Source organism: Rhinolophus ferrumequinum, chromosome 4 (assembly GCF_004115265.2).
Source record: "Rhinolophus ferrumequinum isolate MPI-CBG mRhiFer1 chromosome 4, mRhiFer1_v1.p, whole genome shotgun sequence".
NCBI classification, from domain to species: domain Eukaryota; kingdom Metazoa; phylum Chordata; class Mammalia; order Chiroptera; family Rhinolophidae; genus Rhinolophus; species Rhinolophus ferrumequinum.
In genome coordinates this window covers 54,144,699-54,172,475 of record NC_046287.1, presented here as the reverse complement: position 1 = coordinate 54,172,475, position 27,777 = coordinate 54,144,699, and the positions used below count along the sequence as shown (strand labels likewise).

Genomic DNA, 27,777 nt, shown 5'->3' with positions numbered 1-27,777 from the left:
TTAGAGTATAAAACCTAGCATGAAACTGTAGGAAACTGTGAACATTTATGGGTAGAAATCATATATTAACTGTACACGACACATATAAAAACAGTGGGTTAGAATGGAAAAGAGCAGAGTGCACGGTGATTTCTTAAACAAAGAGTAGAGCTGTCAAACTTTTCATTTTTATTTGTAAACGTTTTCTTCTCAGATAGCTTCTGGTAACACAATGTAGGGTTCCTGGGCAAGATCTCAAACTTGAAAAAGGCTCATAAGGCAAAGCAGAAGAACATGCAGAAACAAAGTGAGAGCCATCACGACCTGGAAGTTCAGTATTATTTCAGGCTCAGCTCGAGGCCCACAGGGAGCCCATCTGAAGCCTTCCAATCCCTCAGCCTCCAGGTGGCAGCAACAAGGCAGGACCACAGTGAGCACAGAAAGGCCCCTCTGGGAAGGGCAGAGAAAAGGTCCAATGCTTCACGAGCCCCCCCATGAGGGTTCTCAAGGACCTCCCAGACCCCCAAAGTAGCAGAAGGGCATGACAAAAGAATAAAGGCACACCCTTCACAGTTCTGAAGAAGCCGATCTGTATTTTTTTGGTCAGATAGAAATGCGTGACTTTCTGTATTTCTGAATTTCTGGAACAAAGTACAGAATGACCAACCGAACACATCCCACTGCGAAGTCACGCTCGCTTTCACATGGACCTCACCTCCTTGTAGCAGAGAGCAGCCGAGGGCCGGAGGGGAGGTGCGGGTCGCAGACAGCTCAGGCTCCAGGGCTTGGGGGTTTTCGGAGGCTCCAGGGGCCCCCAACTGATGGTGGTATGTGGGGTGCCGTGGTGGGAGGGGTGGGGCAGCGTGTGATAGGCTGGTGTCAGTGGCACAGGCTTGCTGTCCGCATGCTTGCTGGATGGAGTGATCGAATGGGAGGGGAGCTGCCCAGGGAAAAGAGCAAGAAAGAACAAAATCAGAACCTGCACCATCAAAGGAACCTCGACCAAATACACTTAATTCTACACTGATTTTGAAAAGCAGACCAAGTGAAGTAACCCCCAGGGTATCATTTCTCTTGCTTCTCTGACTGCAAGCGGTTGGTTTTGGGATGCCTGGGCCAACCACAGAGCTCCTCCCAAGGTTCTGCTTCAGGCCAGAGCCAGAGCTGGATCAGGAGGCAGCAGGACGTGGGGGTCTGAGAGCTGGACTCTCCACCACCACTTTTACTCCATGGAGTAACATTTACAAAGAGGTATTTCATTGAGTATAGATATCAGAATTTTATAAAAGAGTAGGCATTCCCCTTATGGGGGAGGGCAATCCTGCCCAGTCAAGTATTACTCACTGTCTGGTGATTTAGGGGTGGGCAAAGCTAGGACCTGACCCCGTTTTTGTTTTTGTTTTTTAGAAAAGGACAGAGTCAGGCCCATTCCTGTTGATAGCTGCTTTTGAGTTAAAAAAGAAAAAAAACAACTGCAACAGAGACCATATTGTCTGTAAAGCTGAAAGTACTTACTATCTATTTCTTTACACAAAAATTTTGCCAACCCCTGGGATCAAACAAGTTATTTTCTCAGGAAAAAAATCAGCTTTAATCAAAACAAAGTTATGGAAATCTAATTCGTCTGACAATGTTATTAATGGGATCTACATTCCTGGAAAACCCATCACACTGACAATTAGAGGAGAAAATGTTACATAAATTCAGTTAATTCAAAATTAGCCAATGACCTCAAATTAGCCCAAAGCAGTAAGGTGTGCCTAACAGGAGAAAAGAGCTGAATGGTTCTGTGAGCGGGAAACCTGAGTGAGATCATCATTACCAAGAACTGCACAACATTTTAAACACATGCTTAAAATAAGGAAACCCTGGCACCAGCTGACGGCACAGTATTCAAGAACAGAAGCAATCAGCTTTCTGCAATAACCACATGGTGGGTGCTGTGTGTCTTGTAATATGCTGCATGACAACTACAGAAAAAGTTTTTCAAACGAAATAATTCACAAAAGGAGAAAACTATGCAAAACATCCCTTCTAGCAAAAATGTCACAGTAATATTTGGTGTTTTTCCTTACTTGAAAAAGTCAAAAGAGGTATGCTTTATGCTAAAATTAGAATATGATTCCAGCTGGATACAGCCAGGTCACAGGAGAATACACAATTCCCCCCAAAGAAACTCCCTAAGAAGAATGCACAACATTTCAAAAGCCTGTGTGTGAGCAACAGTGCCCTCCACACGGTGGGGACGTGCAACTCCCTGATGATGGGGGCCCTCCCTTGCCACTGGGTGACATGAAAAGGAACATGAGAGGCCAGGGTCCAAATATAGAGCACGCTTTTATTTGATATAAAATTTTATAATGTTTAGTTTCAGGCTGTTACTGACATTTGGAATGAAAAGCACATCCGTTTTTCTTTATAAACACACAAGTACATACACGTCTTTGGAATAAATTTAGTCCTATGAAAGTTAAGCATGTTTAGTATTTTTAAAGTATGGAGAAGTTTCAAACGGCTGAGCCATTCAAAGTGAAACATCAGCTAAAGCAAGTGAGTAGTTTTAGCTTCCAACCTGTTGAGAGAATTCGAGTAAGATGATACTGTGATCACGATGTTACCCTTTCTAAGCTAAAACTTTAATGCTAAGAATAACAAAAGCGGAAGTGAACAATGTGACAGGAAAAGTCCTAATAAAAATCATAAAAACCTAACAAGGATGTGAGAAAAACCTACCAACTGGAAATGCTATGTAATAGTTAAGTCATTTGTAAAAAGCTGTGCCTGGTTCTTCAATATTGTTTGATAAAGATGGTAAATGTTAAACGATTCACTATCTTAAGCAACAAACACCAATAAAGAGAAGTTTTAAACACTGACACTTTGGCTGATCTATTTTGAAATGTTTAAGTATCTAAAAAGTCAAAGACCTGTTGAGCTTTTCTAAGCACGAGACTAATCGATTTAAAATAAAAACAATGAAACAAAAATTACACATTAATGCCTTCAGTATGAATCTCGTCCTTTCCATCACCATAAATATTTGTTTTTGTTCTTTGATGAAACAGAATAAATATAGTTAAAATTCTCGGGAAAAAGCATCTATGGAGCAAAGGCCCTTGAGGTCTCCGTTGAAAAGCCCCCCTAAGTTGGTCCTCGAGGCCAACTCTGAGCACAGAAGCAGCCTCCTACCTGAGGCTGAACTGTGTGAGGAAGCACAACTTAGGGCTGTTTCACTAGCGTGATCACTGTGAAGCGATTCACTATTTGATGGAAACAAGAAAACTTTTGCAGAGAAATACCAGACAAGTATCATGCATTCTTGATCCAGATATTGATTATGTTTTAATTTACTTGATCACTTGCTGGTAAGTCAACCAAAAGCTACCCCTGGAGTTTAGAAGTATCGGGGTCCTTACGGTATGAGACGGCACAGAATGAGGTTTAATAGGGGGGTTGCCGACAGATGTCACTTTTGTTTGCTTCTGTAGATGGTCCACCCATTCATGGAGATCCTGCTGGTTGTTGCATGACACCAATATCCGCTCAATCATGCTCCCTAGAAGAGATGAAAAAAACAGGCTGAAATGGGAAAACAGGTAGAAAGCACACACATGCACATGCGCACACCCAGAGTACAATTTCACAACGCTTAAGCCGCAGCCCTCTGAAAGAGTCCACACAAATTTGCACACAAATGGCAAGCTGTCTCATCACCGTGACAGACAGCTTTCACAAAGTTTGTGCCCGTCACCTGATATTTCAAATGCATTCCTATGATTTTCGCTGTCTTCAAGCTTTGTGATTGTCATTCCTGTCGTTGGTAGCTTTCCCTAAAAAAGACACACCCCACAAAAAAAAAAGTTAGTGCTTTTGTAGTAAAGAAGGTACCATTATTAAAGTAAATATTAAATGATTTTAGAAATGGCAGAACTGCATTTGTAAACCACAAAAGCTCTTTTGTTTGTACCAGATGCACATATAATTCAAAAACCTCTATCTCAAATAAGAAATCGTAATACTATAATCAAGAAATTGAGCCAGCAAATGGGTACAGAGCAGCAAACTAAAACAAAAATAAATCCCATCTTACAAGTTACTCTAAACATACACATAAGGACACAAAAACATTACACTTTATGATTAAAACAAAAAATAAGAGTCTACGGTAGCTATTTTCAATGATGTGTTTGTGGAAAGGAAGACTGATTTGCCTCAGAGAAATGCAGAGGAAGTTCCATGCTTGAAGACAAAATAAGGGGGGAAAATTGGAGCAAGAGGAACAGTACAACAGTTATTCTTGGTTGTCCAGCAGATGGGGAGTCAGCCAGTACTTGTGCAGACGCTGCACAAAATACAGACAACAGCAGCCAACCTGCCCGTTCTGAAACGGAGGACCCTGGAACCGAAGTGGAAAATGTTGATGGAGATACCAAAAAGGGGCTGCAAACGGCCTTGCAGGACATTTGGTTCTGTCCAAAATGTCCACCGAGACATTCGGTTCACGCCAAAAGGTACCTGATATTTGGTCCTGTCGAAAACGTCCAACCTTAAGAAAACATCATCCCCAGGTTCAAACAGCCCGTGACATTTATTTTTAATGTTGGATTACAGGATTAAAACATAAAAACTACAATCAGGCTTTCCTGGTCCAATGATTGTGTTGTGGCTATATTGCCAGTGACAATCCTTCTTGCCTCAGTAGCCTAGCTGATCACGGCGCCTGGGGTTAGGTAGACGGGTCAGCGTGGACCAAATGTCTCCATGGATACACCATGGTACCCAGTGGCCAACCAAGTCTGTCAGTGTTTGGGGCCAAGCTGCGAAGAAGCAGGGCTCTCTCGGTACCTCCGACAGTGGCAGTTCCCAGCAAGGTGAGGCGCAAGTGCTGCCCTGCAGAGGACACTGGCAATGTTACAGAGAGGAGAGCTCCTGATACCTGTTGGGCAGAAGGCCAGAGCTGCTGCTGAACATCCTACAGCACAGGACTGGAATGATCCAGTCCAGCAGGGCAGCAGAGCCCAGGCGGGGGGATATTAGACAGTCCCTGGGCCTTCTGTGGTCAGATGAATGCTGTGGTCAGAACGCCGCATACTGCACACTTCTTTCCGAGAGTCAGAGTATACAAAAGTATATCAGTTGCTTTGAGAAGTCCTACAGAAATAAAGCTGTCTGACTGTATTTAACCTAGCAAAGCAACACCAGTGGATAGAACATTTTGGTTGTTGATGGATTTAATGCTTTTTAATGTCCCTCAAAGCCAGAAATAAATCTTGACGATACACAGACTGCGTCACAGCACTCAGGAAATTGTGCAGAGCGGGAAAACAGGATATACTTGTGGCCTGAGCGGCTATATGTGCGTATTTCAATGTATAACACTGTACACACAACACTACACACAACACATGAACAGATACATGTAGTATTTAATGCAAAAATTCAAAATATTCCTGGAAATGATTCTTAGATCCAAAATAAACAATGAAATATAAATTTAAAATGTGTTTTACCTGATAGATAAAGCCACTCATCCTAGGACTGGCAGACAACATTAGCAAAATATTCGGGAAAAGTAGAAGGTATCTTTCATTCTTGTCCTAATATAAAAGAACAGAGAAACCTAAATAATTTTTTTAAAAATATATACTTAAAGATGTGAGAATAAATATTTATATTAGGCTTTATGAAACATTAGACTTTCTTTATTTCTGGCTTAGGTATTTCTCTTTACCAAATTTTATTAGCTAAATTAAATGGAAACAAAATTACAGTGAATTCTTAGACCCACAAGTAGCCCATGTAACACCTTTTTTAAAAATGTGGTTAAGGAGTTCAGCTCTGTCACTAACTCTTTTTAATTAGTCTAAAATTTTCTTTTTGTGATTGAGAGAAAATAGAAGAACTTGTAAAAGTTTAGTGGAGTGGGGGGTAACAGGTGGACCCTTCACGCTAAAAGATAGGCCGGATAAAATGTTAAAATCAATTTTGGTCTCTTAATAACTTCTGGCACTTCCTTAAAACTCCTGATACATCAATTCAGTGTTGTTTGTATCCATGCCATAAACTTTATCTAGTTTACATGAAAGAGTTAAAAACCATTATTTATGTATTATTAAAACTCATTCGCTTCAATAAGGTGAAGAGAGACCAGAACTGAAGGACAAAAATTCCCAACCTCAAAGGAGACTCAAAAAGAGAAACAAACGCACATAGCCCTTATCACAAGCTGCCGTTGCCCACTGCCCACAAAAGTGAAATAACGTTAGGAAGCAGTGTCCCCAAGCAGACTCCTCAGAACATTAGCCATTTCCAAAGTGCCTTGAAAAGGAGGTTCTATATCTTAAAGAAGTTGTTGAAAACTACTTATTATATTCCCCTCTTGAAGATGCATAACATACACTGAATATTCAGAGCACAGGTTCTGAGAAGCCCTGTCAAAAAGCAATCTTTGCAACTGATTACAACCTTTTCAGTCATGATCATTATTTGAGCAGCACCTATTCATGTTTTGTAGATCTAGTATTACAAAGAAAACACTTTGGGAAATGCTTCCATAGATTTTTAAATAAAAATTGAAAGTGCATAAATTAAAAACAATCTGGAAAATATGAGTTTTTTGATCCAGGTAGTCTATTAAAGAGTCATGATTTCTAATGGTACCCAAATTTGTACCTTAGAGGGGTCATATATCTTTTTTAAATTTTATAGGCAAAAAAGGATATATATTAAAGTGTAAGTTTCAGTTTTCTTACTGCCCTAAGAATTTCATGTTTGATATGGGTCATTAGCATATTTTGATCATGTTAATTATTTTTTTTACAGGTAGAATAAAATTCAAAAAGAGGTACTAGCTTAGTGACCCAATGAACATACAACTCATGTAAATACTGAAACACAAACTGCTCAATTTTCACTGTGAGGGGATATCACAAGAATCTGGTTTAATCTCACTTAAACCTGTAAGATAACTGTGATTCTCATAAGCAAATGCCAATTAGTATACATAATAGAAAAGTATGAGGACCTAACCATTGAAAACACATTTCCTAGAATGGCAGTGTTAGTACTGAGCCCGTGCCCAGACAGACACATACTTCTATGGTAGACATTTGTAAAACTGGACTCCGAATGAGGGAACTGAAGTCCTGACTGGGCACCATCTTTCAGTTGATACAGATTTTGATCATAACTGATCTTGGCTAAACCTAAACTGCTCAAGTAGTACACAATCAGCTAACGCTCTCTAATACACTGGAAGCCACATTTATATTTGGCAAAGGACAAAAGGTAGACAATAAATTATGATATAAAATAGTTCCATTAAATACTGTCATCATTTAATATTCCTTTATAATCTTGTATTACATGACCATGAAAATACAACATTCTAAAGTATCTACAATCTTGACTATCACTGAGGAAACGTAAAAAGCATTTAGAAAACATATATTTAATACAAATTATGTACAGCTCTTAACTCAATTTTTATCCAAGGCATTTTAATGGTTTCAGGGAAAACAATTGAGAGACTGAAATAAGAACAGGTTAGTCCAGGAGTACATGGCTGGTGTCCCTTTCATGTGTGTCTTGCAACATAGTTCCTATCTACTCTCCGCATAGTGGAACAGAAACCATCATGGCACACACATGCTGCAGTACCTCACTTCCGGCACACTGAATCATGACCTGGGACATGTAAATGACGTTGCCCAGGGTCTTAATGTCATCTCCCTCCCAGCTTCGGATAGCTTCTGTCAGGATCTGCAGCTCCAGCTCTTTCCTTTTCCGTACGTCTTGACACTGGGCCTGAGAGAAACAGAAGAACACTGTTGTGACAGACAGAAACTTCCAAAATTGTCATATTGCTTCATATGTTACTTCTTTTCTTAAGACAGATAATCTACTGAACGATTTATTTAATTCACAAATATGAAATAAAGTCAAGAGAGGAAAAACACACAACCGCTTTGGAATTAGAAATGCTGTTTTAGAAAAATATGGCAGATCTTGCCAATTTTAGAAGAAATGTAGCCTGGATAAGAAAAATATTTTCTGATTTTATTAGTGTCTGCCAACATAGAAGACTGAGAAGAGAGGGGAAAAAAGAGTATCACGCTATAAATAAGGAACATATTTCAGAAACATTGACAATGTAACAACAGATAAAATGGAACCACCAGTATGCCATTTCACACTCTAGCACTAATAGGTTTAAATCATTTTTAAGTAGCTATAGCATCAATTACATGGTGCCTTTTAAAAATTTAAACAATTACTATTTCATTTTTCTGGTGTCCACAGCCCAGTAAAGCATGAGAATTTACTAGCCAAGAAATTACTATATATTTATTTTTATTCCATTAAACTCAAATTATACTTCACAATTTTTCTAATATCATCTCGCTTTTTTAGGGAATAAACAATTTTTTCTACATTCACTTGCCATGATAATGTCTGAGAAAAATCTCCATAATGTGCTTAACTACTTACTGAAAGGTTTTTGAAGGCAGTCATGGATTTTTGAATATCTTGTCTATCTGGATGATAATCCTTTGAATAAAAGAAACATACCATTAGCTTTATCATAAAGAAAAGTTTTTTTCTTAAAAAGGCACTATGTAGACTAGCTTGGCTCTTCCAATAATTTTCAACTTGAAACGTGTCCTATTTTTTCCAGCATTAAAGTGTCACTTCTTATTTTTTAAGGGAATCATGGAGCCAGTAGCCTTAGGGGAAACGATAACTTGGAAGAGAGAAGTCGAGAGCAGGAGTGAGGAAATCACTGTCTGCTGTGGCGAATGAAGATGGCACACACCATGCCTCTCCTTACGCACAGCCTCTGCTACTCAGGCAGAACGGCAGAGGTGAGCAGCTGTGAGAAGAACGGATGGCCTGCCCTTTATACAAAAAGTTCACTATAACCCCTAGACAAGACAATCACTTGAACCCAAATTTCTGCCAGGCCCACGGCCTATTATTCAGAAATAAGATAAATACAGCTCATTAATTAAATGATGCTCTCACTATATTACCCTACAACTTATGCACTTAATACAGAGGGTGTCAAAAATATATATACACATTTTAAGAAAGGAAACCTGTATTAAAATTGCAATGATATATACCGATAACAAAAGATAAACACAAGTCACGTGTATACATGACTTGTAGACCCTATATTTGGCACCCCCGATATCTGTAGCTGAACATTCCTGATATGACACCACAATGCTATTAGCATTTTCTACATTTTGGGACTTCTATCAGCAGCAGTGGGTGAGAGTGGAGATAAAGGAGCAAATGCTTTTGTATAGAGCTGGGATAAGGATAAGGGGGGAAAAAACAATATGTAACAAAATCATTCTGAAAATCCACTGAATTAAAAACCCTTGGTAAACTCTTTTGGTTGGTTCTGGCCTCTAAAATAAGTCATTAATTATAATTTCTTTGACAGCGGCTAATGAACTCTAAGTGGCAGACACGTGACAAGCAGTACCTCCATGTGCCTCTCGAGCTCCTTGAGCAGCGTGGGGTACTTATCCAGGCGCATGAACGGTTTGCTGAGGCCGGTGGTCAACACGAGAATCCCGGGGCTGCTGGCACCTTTCATCTCCATGAACTCTCCCAGCTCCTCACTGAGCAACAAGCAGCCACGCAATGAAAGAGGACACCACTGTTAGAGTGCAGCCTGGTGACGTGCTCTCATCCCCACTGGCTCTCACCAGGATTATGAAATATAATGGAGTATCTTTGATACTTCGAAGGCTACAGCTTTTCCAGCCGAACGTGTGCTGGTGATTTCAATATGCCACACAAGGAACCCCCAAAAGGTCCATGTTATTTCTCTCATTATAGACAAAAACAACTGTGCATAATATAGAATACATGTGGTTTCCTATGCAGTTCCACTCATAAAAGGCCATTGCAGCAAATGAATTTCATATAGAAATGTTCAATTGTAGGCATGCATTCTTAGACCTAGAATAGATTTCAATTATCTGGAAACTTCGAGATGGCAAAAAGCATAAGAAGCAAAAGATGCTTTAAAATTACAACAAACTGAATCAGGGCGTTAACACTCCAGATGCTTCTCAGTCCACCAAACACCCCCTGAACGGCGACCATACCCTAAAGCATTCTGTGGGAGAAACAAGCCATGTTTCCCAACCTTCAGAGTGTACAATGTAGCACAATAAAATAGTACTTATTTAGGATTTAGAATTTCAAAAGCATTTTCACATCACCATTTCATTTAATCCTCACAACAAGGAAAAAAGGAAATTATCCCCATTTATAGTTGGGGAAACTTACGGATTTTTTCAAAATTAAAGAAGTTCATTATTTTACCACTCCTCTTTCACCATCCACTTCATTATTCACGACCCCTTTACAACCACCAACGCCCTCCTGAGGCCTGTGCCGTCATGCACACTGTGTGTGCCCTGAGTTCCAATCAGCAGCCGCGCGAGTCAGCCTCCGCCACTGACGCACTCATGACTCACATCATGGCTGAAACGCTATGTTTCTGTGTGTCTACTGCAGGACAGATGACGTCTGGGGTCCATGTGAGGACCTAGGTCTGTGTCCTCGCTGGTGCTGCACCTGTCATTCCAGACATCAGGAACTGAGGGATGGAACAGCTGGGAGACAAGGGGCACCTGCTCAGGTCACCCACAGGGAAGAGCAGGGTCACCTCTGAGTCCCATGTCACCTCTGGGAGGAGCACTATAGATGACGTCTTAATATATAAAAACCCTTCAGAACAACTGAATGTATGAGTCCCGTGCAGGTCGTCTGAATCTGCCGCCAGGGACCCAGCCACTGCCTCACCTCCTCCATCTCCCCTTTCCCCCCGCACCACCCAGCTATACTTGGCACCCTGCCCAAGATTCTTGGTACCACCAGCCACACTGACGTTCCTGGTAAAAATATATATGATATTTAGGCTAAACTATTGAAAACTGCTACCTCAAAAGTGGTGAATGTAACAGTTTCCTATAGTTCAACCTACAACGACCTCACGTGGAGAGGCTGCGAGAACAGCCCTGGTGGCCGCGCTCTCCACCTCTCATCCCGTCCTCCACTGGTTTCACACTGACCCTGCTACTGCATCTAAGGGGGAAACCATCTTCCTTAACTACACCAACTTAGAAATAGAAGGTTCCAGATAGCAGGTTGAAAACGAATGACTCACAAGGAAATTAGCCTCACATTTCTTAAGCATGTAAGACCTCTTTCTAAGAGTACTTCTACCTAAATTCAGGTTTATGAACACTCAGGTGGCCTGCATTTGAAATCAGAGTGTAAAAAATACAGTAATGATTTTGCTAATAGTACCTACTATCTAATTACTTACATCTCTACATACATATGCATACACACCTATTTTTTAAAATCAGCCATTTAAATGAACAAATACACACACATTTAGGAGATATTATCAAAATCAAAGCAAATTACAAAAAAGGGGAAATTCACATAATCCTAGTTATAAAAACATAACACATATAATAAACATGTTTTCATTTCTGTAAGAAATAAGACTTCATGATTTTCTTCCTGTAAGACAACCATCATGGTGAAGCAATTTCAAGTATGTTACTACAGAAGCTGTCAAACTACTTCTAGGGGTGGGGTGGGGTGGGGTGGGGTGGGGTGGTGTGTGTGTGTGTGTGTGTGTGTGTGTGTGTGTGTGTGTTGCTTTCATAAGTAACACACAATTCGGCATCTCCGGAGATGTGCCTTTGTGCTTTTTCAGAAAGGTTTTCTCAGGGAAATTACAGGGCTGGGATTGCTGACACCAGGAACAGTGGTCTTTTCGAGCCTTGCTGTGGGGGAGTCCAGTGTGTGCCCAGAGACTGTGGTGATTTCAAAGCCATGAGCAGTATCCTCGAGTACCTGTTTGAAGTTACCCATTTTATCATGATTTCGCCTTTTCCCTTCCTCAGCCTCCTCCCCCACCTCCCTCCAGCCTCTCTCCTCTGCTCAGCTCAGGCAGAAGTGAGAGCGGCAGGCAGGAGAACCGTCAGGAAGGAGGACAGAGAGAAGGGAGCAGTGCTAGTGGACAAGCTCTCTGTGCCGGGCATCAGAGCAGAGGCTTCTGTATATGATTCTCATAAACATCACCCGGGCCTGCGACCCCGCTGTTACTATGCGTGTTTACAGGTGACGCCCAGTGAAGGCCACTGCCTGCGTCCTCACAGCTGGCGGACGGCTGAGCCCCAGGGGCCCCGGAACCTGGGGGAACACACCGTGTCTGGTCTAGCCCCTCCAACCACACTAACACTGCTTTGTCTTTCACACTCACCGTGCCCCCCCCCAACTCCTATAAATCCTTCCTCCGAAACGCTCATCTCCTGAAACGACTCCAGCTGTCAATTCCTAAAGCATGACTAGAGTAAAATGATGGCTTTAAAGAGGAGCGATTTATATTTTACCAGCATTTCTCTAGGTGTTGAACAAATGATTAAATACAGTCCCACAAAAATAAAATTTTTTTTTGTGGTACTAGAAATATATTTTAACTCCTTTAAATATAATCCACACAGGGCCTTTTCTACCACAAGAAAAAGCACAGAGAAGTCTATTCAAATCATTTTTGATATTTCAGGGTTATATCTGAAATTCCCTAACTACAGTTATAGCCGAGAAAAATGAACAAAACTAAGCAAGGCATCCTCATCACTGCCCCCCCGCGCCCCCCGCCAAAGTCCCTACAACTTAAAACATAAGTGAAAATTTTTTGCAGGCAAAAAATTTAATATTCACATGACGTTCTTGTCAGAACATGTACAGTTAAGAAAGGAAACAGAACTTTATGAATCTTTACAGGTCACTATTTTTTTAGGCTTTTTTAAAACACAGTACCATAATAAAACAAAACTGCTGGTTACAGCTATTTTGACGAAACAAAGGCTCTTTCAGCTTAATTTCTACTGATTCTAGCAATCCTTACACAGTGTATCTCCTCTGTATTTACTGAAATGACACTGTGGGCTGCAAGAGAGCAACAAAAGGAACACACATAAAGGGAACTATCATGTAGCCAAGCAAAAGTAACAAAGTACTGAAAAAAACAGAACTCATTTTACAGACTAAATCATGAAACCCCTAATTCATTCAACATAGGCAACCATGAACATATAATGTCTATGACCATGAGAATGCAAAAGGTACATATCAGCCATAATTCTAGAACTGGTGGTTCGGTAAATGCATTTACAAGATTCACACTCAGAATTTAAACTAACACAATACAAGGATCATAAGACTGCAAATAAGACTTTAAAACTTCAGAGCACTACACTTAAATCAATCCTTAAAAAATATATTCAAACATAAACATAGATTAAGCTACCCATCAGTGTGACAGTTTCAAGACTTCAACAAATGTAGGGAAGCAGGAAAGAGGTCACAAGTTAAGACCCCACAATCAAAAGTGGTGAACACTGACAGAAGCTACCAGCCTTCCTCATCTCAATTCAGAGACTTACGCTTCAGAAGTGGGGTCTGCCTTGGGGACAGAGTGGGGACTCTCGCTGCTCAGAGACCTCAGGAGGGCACACAGGCAGTGCATCCTGCCACGTCCCCTCTCAAGGCTCACACTCCCCAAGCATGACCTCAGTGCACACCCACTCCCAGCTCTGAGACAGGCCACACACCACAAGGAGGAAGAAGTTTCCCCACTCAGAAATGTAACTGTATTCTTTCCCTGTTATTGTGGGAAAATGCTACTTACATTTCAGCTCTGACACAGTCATTAAAGTAACAGTACAGAAGAGAAGATAAACAGCACAGACTTGCAAGCATTTCCCTTCAATGGAAACTTTATTATTTTAGGAAACTTTAACAGTCTGAGTTGCTTTAAATGTCATCTTCAGGACAGATCCTCACTTCCAGGGGAGAAATATTTAGTTAGAATCTTTCCCTAAAATTGTTCACCCCCTGTCCCATACCTCCAACCCAATCCTAGAGGATCGACCCCCCCAAAAAATGGGGAGAGCAAAAATAAAAAAAGCTGTATAATTTTGCCCTAACATTCTATTTGCTTTCTGTTTCTCTCTCCCATTGCTGCATCAATAATTCTTACAAAAAATTTTCAGAAATACCAATTTAATCCTTGCATTTCACTTTTGTGGAAATTTCATTTAATTTGTAGTCCCAGGAGTTGACAGCAAAGATCATAACTGAATACACGCTTCATGGTTTTAGGAAGGTGCATGCTAACAAAGCAGACCCTCCTAGAAAGGCGGGGTGGGGGTGGGGGGGCATCCTTTGGGTTTTTCGTTCCTATTGGACACTGTATAACCCTAATCTTCCTTCTTTTCATCACCATGTCAAAGACTGCTGCTTCATTTCTGGACTAGAAATGCTTTAATATGGAGGTTAAACAAATTTTTAATCCTTTAATATTTAAGTGCACAGTAAAAACAGTAAATGCCCAGTCTTCATTTTTTTTTTTTTTGACAGAAGATTGAGACAACAACGTAAGTAGCATTTATCGTGTTCACTCAGCTCTGATCAGTTTATACATGTGTTGCTTAATGTTTACGATAACGTTACAACACGGGCACTTTCACTGAAACGAGGAGACCCAGGCCCACCAGCTTTTGAAAGCAAGTAGCTGGGGCTCAAACCAGGTCTGACTGACCCAGGGGCCCCGCCACCACTTCCACACAATCGAGCCACATTCACAGGGACACCACACCTGAGCCGCAATCTAATCTCTAAACAGCTCAGCAGTGCTTGTTTACCAAAAGAATTGCTAAGTTTTAAACTGAAATATTTAGTTAAAAATTGAAATTAAATACTAGAATTAGAAGCACAGTAGCATTTATCTTAAAGCTACTAAAACTATTTTTCCATTTATGATTTAACATTTTTTTGAACTGTTTTCAAAAGAAACTGTAAACATTCTTCTAAAACACTTACTAATAAAAATGTGTGCCTTGTTCAGAAGCAGAAACGGAGCCTCTGCGCTCCGAGACATCTGCTAATGCCTGCAATATTCCTTCGTCGTCTTCCAATTCTCAGGAAACACACATGGCCTTCCTTGTCTTAACAAAGGAGCAGAAAATCTGTACATTGTTTCACTTGTTTTCATTTTGTTTCAGGTTGAAAAGCTAAAGCTAATGGTTTCCAATTTGATGTTCTACCTATAAAACCCAATCCTAATTTTAAATGGGACATTTTCTCTTACATCAAATCTAATTCAGTCTCATGTATTTCCAGATTTATGATCTGAGAAATATGATTCCGGTAGCCCAGATTTAACTTGCAGCTACATTCTAGAATACTTACCAGCTCCTTCAACCCACTGTCCAAAGGGCTCTAGGCTGATGGGGAGACTCCAAAAAAACATCTACAAAAAAGGCTACTTGGCATTTCAAAGACTTTGTATCAGTACTTTTCAGGCACTAATTTTGAGAATGAAAATAAAATTTTCACTGTTGAATAATCAAGTGAATATTAGCACTGTTTTGGAGGATATTCCAACAAGTCCTTTTCTTTCAGGTAAGACGTCTCAGTGAACCCACCTGTGCTCCGTGAGAACGTTCACTGCAGATGGGTGATTGGCACAATACGTAAGGTACAAGGTTTTCATTTGTGGCATCAGATTTAGAAAGCAGCCTCCAACTCTCTGCTGAGCTTCAGGCAACCTGGAGACAAGCAACACAGAGGAAATAACCCTAAATTTTACAGACAAACGGAAAATTGCTAAGTAGTGAACACAGAGTATTTTGAGTTAAGAAAGACCTCCTTGTATACCACCTGTATGGAAACAAAATACACAAATCTCAGAATATATCTGTTCATACCCGCATACAGCAGGGAGAAAATACCTACCTTGAAAGCCACTCTGCTACAAAACCGTGAACTAACCCCACCCTTTTCTCTCCAGCATCCAGATACCAGGACGTGTGCACAGAGGACCTACAAACCCACACGGTCAGGCTTCTTTGGGCGGTGAGAAAAACAGACGTCATGAAGCCTTCCATTTTGCATAAAACAAGAATTATAAAATGTGGCTGTTTGGTTAGTAAGGTTTTCTACCCACGTAGATGAAGACAAGCACACACACAAATACAAAAGCCACCTTTCCCTTCGGGTGAAGGAGCCCCCTCCTCCCCAAACCCACACGATCATGCCAGTTACCATGCTTCCTTAGAAGGCATAAGCTCACGAGAAGAAAAAGAACAGAAAAAGAGAATCAGAATCAACTTCGGAAGGGGGAACGCAGATGATGAACAGTCATGACTGGGCAGGCAAATCCAACCCCCAGACCACAGCTGAGCCCCAGCACTAAGGCCTTTGGGCGGTGGGACCACAAACCCAGGTGTGGGAAGGTCTGCGAGGCAACAAGACATTGTCTCCCTGGGTCGGGAGGTTCCTGCCTGGGGTACCAGCAGCGCCTGGGGGCGGGGGTCCTCGCACTGAACACAGGGTGTGAGAGGACATTGATAATCCTCCCTGCACCCCAACTATGGTCTGCCCACCAGAACCCAAGAGAACCGACAGGAAGGATTACACCCTCTGAGGCAGGAAACCAGAAGAGCCTTCTCTTCTCCCTAGCGAATCTGACCCAGAGAAAAAGTGACCCAAAAGGAGTAACACAAGGGGTTCTCCAACAAAACAACAGTCAGCAAGTATTCAACGCACGGTCAGCACTTCCACTCAAGTGTTTTAGTGCACCAATCCTAATTATAAGACACAGAAGCCTCACCAAACACGTCTAACAAGAACGACAGAGGACAAAATGTGCAGAGGTATGAAGGGTGAAAAGAAATATGATAGTTACTCTTCAGGGAACAGAAAAATATTCAGAAGAATTATACTTAATCCTGAGAGGAATAACAGAAGACACTGTATCCGTAAAATAGTATGTGTGGGGGGATGCTTTTAAAATAAGAACATTCAGGACAAAAAAACAAAAGCTTTTGAAAATTAAAATGACAGCACAATTTAAAGTCAGTAGGAAATCTGAGAAATGAAGTTCTGATCTCTCTCAGAGTAATGGGAACGAAAGAGAAGATCAGAAGACCAGGGTAAGCAGTTTCACATCAGGACAAAAGTTCCAGATACAGAAAACAAACAAGATACATAGAAGTAAATCGGAGAAAGGATCACAAAACTCAGCCGACTAAAAGAGTGTCCAGATGGAAAGAGTCCAAGTACCAGCCCCAGGGATGCAAAGAGACCCAAACCAAACACATCGGAGCCAATGTTCAGAGTTCTAGAAACAAAGACAATGACAGCTTTGAGGGAAAAACAAGTTTCCAATGAAGAATCAGGAATTCGAATGGCCTGGGACTTCACAACACTGAACCCTGAAACAATGGATGAAAACAACTTCCTACACTTCTGTCTCCATCTGAGTCATAATTAAGTATGAACACAGATGAACTGCTGTCCATGCACAGTTTCCTCAGGACGTTCCCAGGAAACGAGGGACTAAGCGACAACACAGAGGAGGTGGACAGAGGGATGATGGTCAGGGGAGACCCCGCGCCCGCACAACAGGGCTAGAGATGAAAACCAAAGGCTCCACAACGTAACATTAGTAAGTACCTCATGTATGTGAATACATTAAAACAAATGAACACAAACCAGCAGTAAATCAGTGCCAGGTAGAGAGAAAGAAGCAAGCAAACAAATGCAGACAACTACCATCACTGTTACACCAGGACAGGCACAGCCGTCCTGGCACAGAACGTGGCTCAGCTGTCAATACGCGCTGCAGTAACCCGCCGGCCCCGTGGTAACCAGCCGGCCCCGCAGTAACCTGCTAGCCCTGAAGGGGCATGTGCTTCTGAGCAGGGCATTTACTGTTCATTCATCCTTATCTGAAGTCAAAGTCAGCTAGACTCTGCACGGCTAGCACCCTTTTCCAAGTGTGCTGACACCCCGAATAGCCTTCAGGGATTAGCCACCGTTCTCTCTGCAGGACAGTCACGGACAAACAAATGAACTCCAATGATTTATTCAGACACTGGAAACAGAATTAGAAAGAGAAAGAAATCCTCTCTACCTTAAAAGTGACTGCAATCTTTTGGGGGAACATGACACAAGAATATAAAGTTTACATAACAACATAGTTAATAAACAGCACATAAGACAGTTGCTGATGGCTCCGTTTTATGAGACACATCATTGGCCAGCCCACAGGGACGTGCACACCCCTCTGGGAGAAGGAGCCAGGCCAGCCTCCTTTCTCAGTCACCACACACCAGCAAGGACGCTGCACCAGAAGCACGTGTGGCCACCTGCTCTCTGTCAGGACCCAGACACCTAAGACACATCTTTTTTGAGACTATCACACACTAACACGTGAGCAGGTGAGGTTCACCCTCAGGGACACAGTGACAGAGGAGGAGCCGGCTTCTAGAATGAGAGCACGCCAGCAAGGAAACGCCAACGCCTGGCTGAGGGGACTGCAGGTAACGAATGATGGGGTGCCCAAGTTTTATGAACAGGAAAAGAATACTGTCAGAGATGAGCACATGAAAATGACTGAATGATTATGGTGGCGTAAATACCGCTCAGTGTTGTGCCATGTACTATATTATGACTTCATTTCCCACCTGGTCCAGTACCACAGCCTGGTACATTCAAAGAAGAATGTACCTAAAATCTAGATCGATGGATTTTCATTTTTTGTATTTCATCCACTGATTAAAATTGTCATATTTTTGTATGGCTTATGCATGGACAATTATTTCATTACACAGGTTTTGTTTCTTTTTCTGGTCCCACTGAGCATGGCCCCAGAGTTTTATACCTCAACCTAATTCTGTAAGAATTCGTCACCACATGAATGGCTTTACAGTTTATAAAGCCCTCATGATCCGTATTCACCACATGGTACCAGCAGAGCTCAGGAAAGTTACATGAGTCATCCTAAGAGGGAGCCCAGGTCATGTGTCAACACATCCCACATCCCACACGTAACACCATTGAGATCACGGAATTAACGGAACAAACAAGCAAAACACACAAAGACCATCAATCCAAGAATATGACTGAAGAATTAAAACAGTAGATGTCCATTTTGGTTCTCTTGTGCTTCCAGAGGCTGTAGCTCAGAGTATGATCACATGTAGGCGAGGCACCGGCACGGTGTCAAGGCCAGGTGTGAAGGAACAAGTGGTGCCTGGGGCTGCTCATGTCAGCCACGTCAGGCAGCCGATAACGGGTGGGTGTTGCCATGGTGTAACACAGGGGAGGTGTTATCAATGATGCATAATATCAGGGAGGGTGTTATCAACGATCTGATGGGGGGGTGTTATCAGTGGACTGGTAACAGTTGTGTTGATACAAACAATCCAGTCTTTGCTATAAGAGCAACAGCAAAAGGTAAAGGGGGACACCGAAAGTTTTCTCCTTTTTCAGAGTGAAAAATGAGTGAATCCCAGGAAAAAACTTTTACAAAGTCATAAAACTGCTTAACAATTTTTTCCCATAATACATTTATTCTTGTTGCTATTTCTAGCTAGAGAAAAGGTTCACCATTCACTAACTACAGATTTCAGAGAGGAGAGTGAGACCAACATGAAGGTGATCTCTGTGCACCTGGGTGTAACTACGAGCGGGATGAACCTCACCACACTTGGCCGTTCTCTACGACGCCCCCAGTCTGCCCATGAGCCACAGGCAACTTCAAGAGATGAGACTACGCAAGCAGCCTCAGGCTCCCACTCAGGGGGCTCTCGGGGGACGGTACCCATGGAGATCACAGCCACACAGACACCAGAGCTGCAGGTCCTCAAGGGGTAACTCAACCTCTCTGTGCCCTGATTTTCTCACCTTTTTAAACGTTAATACAGCAAGCTGCATGAGCATGTTTTAAGGGAGCCTACAGCTTGCCTTGTTTTGAATTGTGAGCACAGACAAGTAGTACAGAAAACACACTTCCAAGGAGCCTGCACGGCTGAGGGCAGAGCCATGACTTGAGTGGGTTCTTTACCCTAGGAGTAAAGAACCCACTCAAGGAGGTTCCATTTCTGGCTGTAGCCAAGTGATTCCTATCAAACTGACTCTCCTGCAGATAAAACAAAGAAACTTTGAATAAAATATAAAATGGACTACCTGAAGGCACCAGACAGCCATCAGAAGTAGACAGATTGTGGAAGAGGGCTGGCATTTGGAGAAGGGGCACAGAGCATGTCTCCTGTTTTCTCTGCTTTTAGGCCAGTGTTATGTGGGACAGCTAAACCCCAAGAGAAAACTACAGGGCTTCATTCAACCTGAGCTTCTGGGAAGTTGGCGGGGTGGTGTGGGGGGTGGGGATAACCAGGAACAAGAGTTGGAGAATGCAACCCTGAACTCTGTCTTAGTTTTCAGAGATTTGGACAGAATTCAGAAAATTCTGAATTCTGAGATTTGGGCAGAATATTCATGATATAAAAAGAGAAGGGAAATGGTTGGTAAGGAAAGCTGGTCTCAAAACACTCCATTTTACCATGAAAAATCCAACACCTCCTATCCGTGTACCATAACCTCAAGGAATTTGACCAAAATAATACCTAAGTCATACCAAATTCAGATACAACATTAAGGACTGAAGCCTGACTAGAAATTTGACTTAAAACATTATTACTTTACCACCCTGAACTTCAGTTTTTAAATCCCACGTTTCCTTGAAAATAAGACCTAGCCAGACAATCAGCTCTAATGCGTCTTTTGGAGCAAAAATTAATATAAGAACCAGTCTATATTATATCATATTACATTATATTATATTATGCTATATTATATTATACCCGGTCTTATACTATATTATGTAAGACCCAGTATTTATTATATTATATTACATTATATTAGACCCGGTCTTACGTTATAGAAAAATAAGACCGGGTCTTACATTAATTTTTGCTCCAGAAGACGCATTAGAGCTGATTGTCCAGCTAGGTCTTATTTTCGAGGAAACGGTCTATACTGTGAGTAGTATCTGCCCTATTTTACAGAGCTGACATGAGGCTCACAAGAGGTATTGCAAAATGATATAAATATCAGTTTATTTAGTCTACATGATCTACAGGCAGTGGGAAAAGCAGAAGCAAGCATTTACTGCCATGTTCTGCACAGCAGGGCTGGCCTCTTGCATAGACCCCAAATTGCTGGCAAATGACCTTCATTCACCAAAATGAAAGCACAGTGATTCTCAAACTACTCTTTTCATGGTCACATAAGTAATGTCACTTTATGCAAACCAAAAACAGTGCAAAAGGAAAAACAGTATGAATTTCTGTTTGAAAGACAGTATTTAGTTACACGGGCATTCAGCTTTCCTTGCCACACCTTCCAATAGGAAATACCTTGATGAAAACTTGAAGCCAAAGTTAAGGGGCCAAACCTTCTTTCAGCATGGCAAACTGTTACCAACTTAAAGAGCTGCTAGCACAGAAGGCAGGCCACCTCTCACCACTTGCAAGATTGAGGAAGACCCATGCAAAAAACTGGAAGGAAAATCAGAGGCCAAGCAGAATCCCAGAGAAAAAGGTTTTCTGTCCTTCTGGTGGCTACAAAATTAAAGATAATGCAAAAAATGTGTCACCTTCCTTTATCAAGCCCACAAGTAAACAACAAATATCATCTGGTGGAGTAAAATCTCACAGCTTTTCATGTGCATTATGATTTTAAGTCATCTAACACCTAGCAAGCACTTAATAAATATCCGTTAATGTCTGATGTTAACAAAGAACATAAAATAGTCACAGAGAAAAAACCTGATGGCCGATCATCCAGAATATGCCTTCCTCCCCACCCCCACCAAAAATAAAAATCTTGGAAAAGTGACAAAACGAAGTCCTTTATACATCAGAACAGCATGTTACGTATGTGGTGCTTTACAATTTCTCCACTTCCTGACAGCCTGGGAAGACGTGGCCTTCAGGGTAGGGGCACACTGCCTCCCCAGGTGGCACGCAAGCAGCACGGAGGACCTAAGCCATTGGTGCCTCCACACTCTCTCACATGCTATTCTCTCCTCTTCTCCAGGGTTCTTCATCCCCGACTTTCCGCCTCCCCCAACATCTGAAAACTCACCACTCACATGAAGCCCTTCTCCTTTCTCTGAATAGTCAGTAGATCCTTCCTTCAAATACAACTACTATAAAATTTAGGTAGTCTAAAACAGCTTTTATTATGAAAGTTGGTATACCCAAAAGATTCAAAATAACCTAGTTTCCGTCTTTAGAAATGTAAATTCCAGAATTATGTTAAACTTGGTCCTGTAAATACCAGTTATACCAATCTGAATTTTGTAAATTTTGGCATCTTACTTACTTGGTGCACTCTTCTAAAGACTGTACAAGCATTTGCTGGAAAGAACATATTTCTTCAAGATTTCCCATTAAATACGAAGTATTTGCTGAACTTAACCTAGAGCCAAGAAAAATGACAGTAAAAATATGTAACCAGTTTTACTTATATTCCTTTCCTCTCCCATCCCAATGCCCTATTAAAGTCTTAACCTAATAAACAAATTGCTTATGTCTAAGGCAATTGTTCCAGTATTTCACCCTCTATTTTCTACAGTTAACACAATTTATCATCTAACTTACTTCTCACTGGTCTGCAATGGCCGTAGATAGTTTGAAAGCACAGTCTGAAGTTCTTTAGAATATTCATTTTCTGTTTCCAAAATATTCTGTAGCACCTACAATAAACGATGAATAAGTGTTATTTGACATTAAGATTTATAAGCTTTGGAAAGTTCATTACCATTGTTCAATTCACACTGGTGCTTCTACGTAATACCAATGAGTTTAACATCACCAATCCCTGTGATTAACTTCTAAATCCACGTAATAACTGTTAGTAAGTCTATACCGCTGACTTCATCTTACCGCCAAGCACATGTGACACAGGTATACCTAGAATGAGGCTAGAATGAATTCCATCATCAGATAATTAATGGCAGGTCTATTTAGATAAAAAGGAGGAACCACTCATAATTACAAAAGCACAGATGCATGGATGAATCTCCAAACACTGTGTTGTCCAAAAGAAGCCATTCACAAAAAGTACATCCTGCATATTCCATTTATAACAAGTCTAAGAACAGGCAAAACTAATCTACAATGGCAGAAATCAACGGGGGAAGGGGTGTGGGAGTAACAATGGGAAAAGGGGCATGAGATAAACTTCTGGGGTGATGGACATGGTCTATATTGTGACTTGGATGGTTGATACACAGATACATATATACTTGTCAAAACTCACTGAACTATACCCTTAAAATCGATGCATTTTAACACATGTAAAGTATATTTCAACTTTTAAAAACATGAAATTTTCTCTTTAGATTGCATCTAGCAAGCCTAAATCAATTTCTGGGAACTACAGACCTTCATTAGAGAATCCGATAGTCTCAGATCATCCTACACACATTTATTAAAAATTAAAGTTCCTCCAGCGTAAGACAAGCACTACACAGCCACTACAGGCATACCTCATTTTATTGTACTTCACTTTACTGCACGACTCGCTCTACTGTGGTGGTTTGGACCCAAACCCACAGTATCTCCGAGGTATGCCTGTACTTTATTTAAAGACAACAGAATAATTATAAATCAACCTTAAAAATAAATGTTTCCTGATATTCTATACTAGTGTAGCAAGTTTAGCAAAAATAACAACTCCTAAAAACTGAGAGATAAACATAAAGTGCAAAAGAGCTGAACTAAAACATGAGTCTCTTTCCATCAGTCATCGCCAAGAACAACTGCTCCTCCCAGGCCAGGCGAGAAGGCGCCAGGTCTGCAGGGGGAGCCGGGATGCACAGGCAGGCCTGAAACTAATTACCCGTGCTTACTATACTCCCGGCACTGAGCAGGGCGCTCTACACACAGGACCTCTAATCCTCACAAAACCTTCTCCTTTTACAGAGGAAAAGACATGAAGGAACTTATCCAAAATCAAACAGCTAGTGAACAACAGAGCCAGAATGTGAGGCTAGCTAGTCCTCTCCGACATTGCACTACCCAATACTGTCTTCTCCAGCTACCAGACTAAGGATAGGAGTCAGGGCTTCTATGGCACCTGACAGGAGTAAAGTGGATAAAGTGAAATCCCTTCTTCAACTACCTTTTTCATCCCACTGTGTCAGAGAACCAGCACGCTCTTTAATCACAAAATTACATTGCATGTGTTTTCTGAGGATTTACTACATGTATTAACATGTGCTATGTCTTCCAAAACTAACCAATTACCCCAAATTAATCATACAAAAGAAATCGCACAAAATAAAGCTATCAAACACAGTTTTGATTTTTGATAACCAAAATGCATGTTTAAACATTTAAGAAAACATTTAAGCTAAAAACTTAGATTACAGCATTAATAAAAGCAACATGGATTATTCTGTTCACTACTGTTTTCTGTGTACTAGGGGAGAGAGTCCAGTCATTCAGGAGTAAATGCAAACCTGATTAAGTAACTTACATACTACACTATTTAAGTTGAAGAGAGTCAGAGGTTCTTTCACTGTGACACTGAACACTGGCTTTGCCCTGAATGGGTCTATTCATGGCAGACTGGTGGAGTCAGAGGGAGGAGGGGCCACTCCAGAGTTCATTCCTTTGTGGGGGAATCTGGGTGCTGATCCTATGATTACAATGTCTTCCTTCGAAGAAATACGCAGCAGACACAAATGTCAAAGGGCTGGTGGACAGAGGACACAGTGTGACGCCAACCCCTGCATCATCAGAGAACTGTACTGTAAACCAGATCTCATCCTTCAAAAACAACGCAAAGTCAACAAAGTATAATGGGTTCTTGAACTAAAAATAAAAATAAAACATCACAGGTATATAATATGAAGAGTCCTCTTTTAATTTTAAAATGAAGGTTAAACTATACGATTTCATGTCTAATTACAAATATTAGGAACTATTAGCAGCACTGGTTAGAGCATGCTTGAAAACTCCAACACCTATTTTATAAAACAGAAACGACAGTTCCTAGGTACCGTGAAAGGAAAACTGTGAGAAAGCATCCCTAGTATGATGGAAGAATAAAACGGCGTTTTGTCAATGGGAGCATTAACATGGCATGCAGGTATAAAAGCTTCCGGTAAGAATGTACCAAACACAATCCTCTGCCAAAAAGCTATGTTTATTAAGGCAGTTCAATTGCTTCATTTCAACTAGAATTGTAAACATTACCTGCAAATAAGTGCTAAAGACAAATTCTATAATCTCCCATGTAAACAATCCAAGTTACACTTAGCTTTTCCACCAACGCTGGGCAGGACCGAGACGTGGCTACCTCAGTCCTGCTGAGGCGGGCTGTCCACTCTGCCAGCAGGTCACGCGGCCCCTCCCTAAGCCCCCGAGCCCATGTATGTACTCCACTCATCACCTTTCTGCCCTTTCTTGACTTCTGCACACTCTGGCTGCTGCAGGACCCCATGAGACCTCACAACCCGGCTGCCAGAGCTCCATCACACGGAGGCTGGGTACCAGAGAAACGCACGCAGTTTCCACAGGACAGGCAGCCTTTACTCCACAGCCAGAAAGAGGGAACGACCCAGGCTGAGCTCCGCCAGCCGAGCTCTCCCTGAGGCATGAGGCGTGGAGAACCAAGTCCAATCAAACAATGGTGCCACACAGGAGGAGGACATCAGGCCAGCCACACACACAATCCCTGAGCTGTCAGCCATCACAGCAAAGCCAGACAAAGGACAACTGATTTCATTACCTTGCAGACACACAGAAACTCATTTTATTATTACCAGCATTAGGGAGTGCTTGGTATCACTGATTTTACAAATGAGTTACAACTTTCAGTGCAAATCTTGGTAGCCATTGTGTTTTATATTGAAAATGAATAATATCTGGTAATTTTTAAAGATCTGACCCAGATGAAAGATTATCATCATCATCATAAACTGAAGTCTAATTTTAAAATCACGATCCTGGTTCACAAGCACAGCAGGACACTAAAGAATGACACAGCTGTTCTAACCCCACTCCCACCCACTTTACCAGCCCCTCCCACACCAGGAGGAAAAAAAATCATTGCACATTTCCTTTCAACCCAGTCTATTTAAACTGTATTTAGTACTTAAAATTTCCAAACAAATGATAATACTTGAGCCGCTAATAAACTATCAGCCTCTAGAGAAAGGAGAGGAAGAAAGGGAAAGGCAGTGCTGCTGGAGGAAGCAATTCCGACAGCCCCTCCTGGCTCCACAAATCCAGAAGCCAGAAGGACGCAGAGGAGCGACCCCACTCCCACCCCCACCGGCAATAACTGATTGAATGTAGCTTGCTGATCTTGCATGTTCTGAATACTTGATAACATTAACTCTCAAAAAAGAGTTGCAGGGGCCATGTAAAAGTTTGTTTTATGCTACTGTACCTCCTGAAAGTTGTTGTCATAGTATTTCTAAATTGGGGGATTCACAAGGTCTTGGGATGTACTTCTTCCAAACACTAATGGCTTACTATACAATGGCTACTACAGCAAAAGCTGCAGGGCCACATCATGCATTCACCACAGGACGCTGGCCTGAGCAAGCAGCCTGATGGCAACCACTGCACCATGATGTGTGAAGAGCACAAACCTGGGCACAAATCCTCGTTCTGCCACGTCCTACCTGGGACTGCACTTGTCTACGGGTCTGTCTCCCTTTTTTACAAAAAGGGATTTTATGGGATTGATAGATTCTTAAGTGTCAGCCCTTTGACTTTAGGAAGGAATCTTATGAACCACCTAGTATAGCCTTCTAACTTGGAATCCTATTTGGAGCTACTTCTTACACAACTCCATTAGTCAGGAGATAATTATTTTACAAGACAGCCCTTCCCACGATCAAACAATTCAGTTCTTCATTCATTCACCAAATGCTTAGCTCCTACTCTGTGCCAGGCTTCTGCTACCACCTGAAAACGTTCATGCAGATCTTGAACTATATAAAATAAGGAAATTGTATGGAAACAATGGGAGCAAAATTTGTCAGAGACTTCACCAGGCCCCTCATTGTCGATCAGAAAAGTGGGTGGGATGTAAGAAAGGAGGGCAACAGGTCCATGGAAAGCCACGGGGAACAAAGCTGTGTACTGCTCTATACTCCCAGGTGCACGTGAAAGGAAATAATGGACCTTTATCCACACACAGGCCCAGGCAGAAACATCAGATGTCACAGGATTGAAAAGCAATCTTCGTGAAGGTGGAGAGAAGCAAAAGGACAAGTCAAAGGTAAAAGCAGCAGAGCTGGGGCTGAGCTCAGGCTGCTTACTGTAACAGAGGACGTCAGGTCAAGAGGCTCAGGACTCCCCCTGGCCCAGCATGCAGAGGTCCCAGGCACAGTGGGGAAAGGCAGGCACCCCACTGCTCTGCAGCACAGGAAAGGTTCCTGGATGTCTGCTACAGCATTTTACGAAAGATGCACATCTCTTTTGGACATTAAAACTAGTGATTTCTACCTATCATATCATATTTGCAATGTTTCAAAGGCAAAAGCTACCCTGCCTTTTCATGACATTGGCATAAATGAAAGGAGAAATATTTGCTCTTCCCATAAAGAGTACTGATGTAATGCACTCAGTAAAAGTGAAAGTGTCCCCAAAAACCTGAAAACCACAGACTATCACTGAACATATAAGGTCATAAGGAACTTCCTAGATCGACATATTTAAGAAACCTCATTCTCTGATGATGACTGAGGAAACTCCCGATCCCCTAAAAAGAGTGACTCCATACCTTTCACTCTCTAGGGATGGGCAACTAGCTTGTACCAAAGAAATGCTTTCTCTGATCTCTATCAGGAAAGATGTCTGTTATCATCCCAGC

The 27,777-nt window shown here is 41.6% G+C and overlaps 1 protein-coding gene across 9 annotated transcripts in view; it reads right to left on the bottom strand.

Moving 5' to 3' along the window:
• The window catches only part of ARHGEF7 (Rho guanine nucleotide exchange factor 7), a 130,586-nt gene that overhangs the window by 26,129 nt on the left and 76,680 nt on the right, over positions 1 to 27,777 (bottom strand). For 8 of the 9 annotated variants that reach the window (XM_033103998.1, XM_033104000.1, XM_033103994.1 and 5 more), the window contains 10 exons: positions 22,542 to 22,636; positions 22,264 to 22,359; positions 15,516 to 15,638; positions 9,476 to 9,614; positions 8,470 to 8,529; positions 7,639 to 7,785; positions 5,490 to 5,576; positions 3,731 to 3,809; positions 3,396 to 3,535; positions 695 to 919 (listed from right to left, as the gene is read on the bottom strand). In XM_033103998.1, coding sequence (XP_032959889.1) covers positions 695 to 919; positions 3,396 to 3,535; positions 3,731 to 3,809; positions 5,490 to 5,576; positions 7,639 to 7,785; positions 8,470 to 8,529; positions 9,476 to 9,614; positions 15,516 to 15,638; positions 22,264 to 22,359; positions 22,542 to 22,636 — 1,191 coding nt within the window. Of the gene's footprint in view, positions 1 to 694; positions 920 to 3,395; positions 3,536 to 3,730; positions 3,810 to 5,489; positions 5,577 to 7,638; positions 7,786 to 8,469; positions 8,530 to 9,475; positions 9,615 to 15,515; positions 15,639 to 22,263; positions 22,360 to 22,541; positions 22,637 to 25,341; positions 25,457 to 27,777 lie in introns of those variants that run through there. The other variant, XM_033104003.1, reaches the window with a different exon arrangement.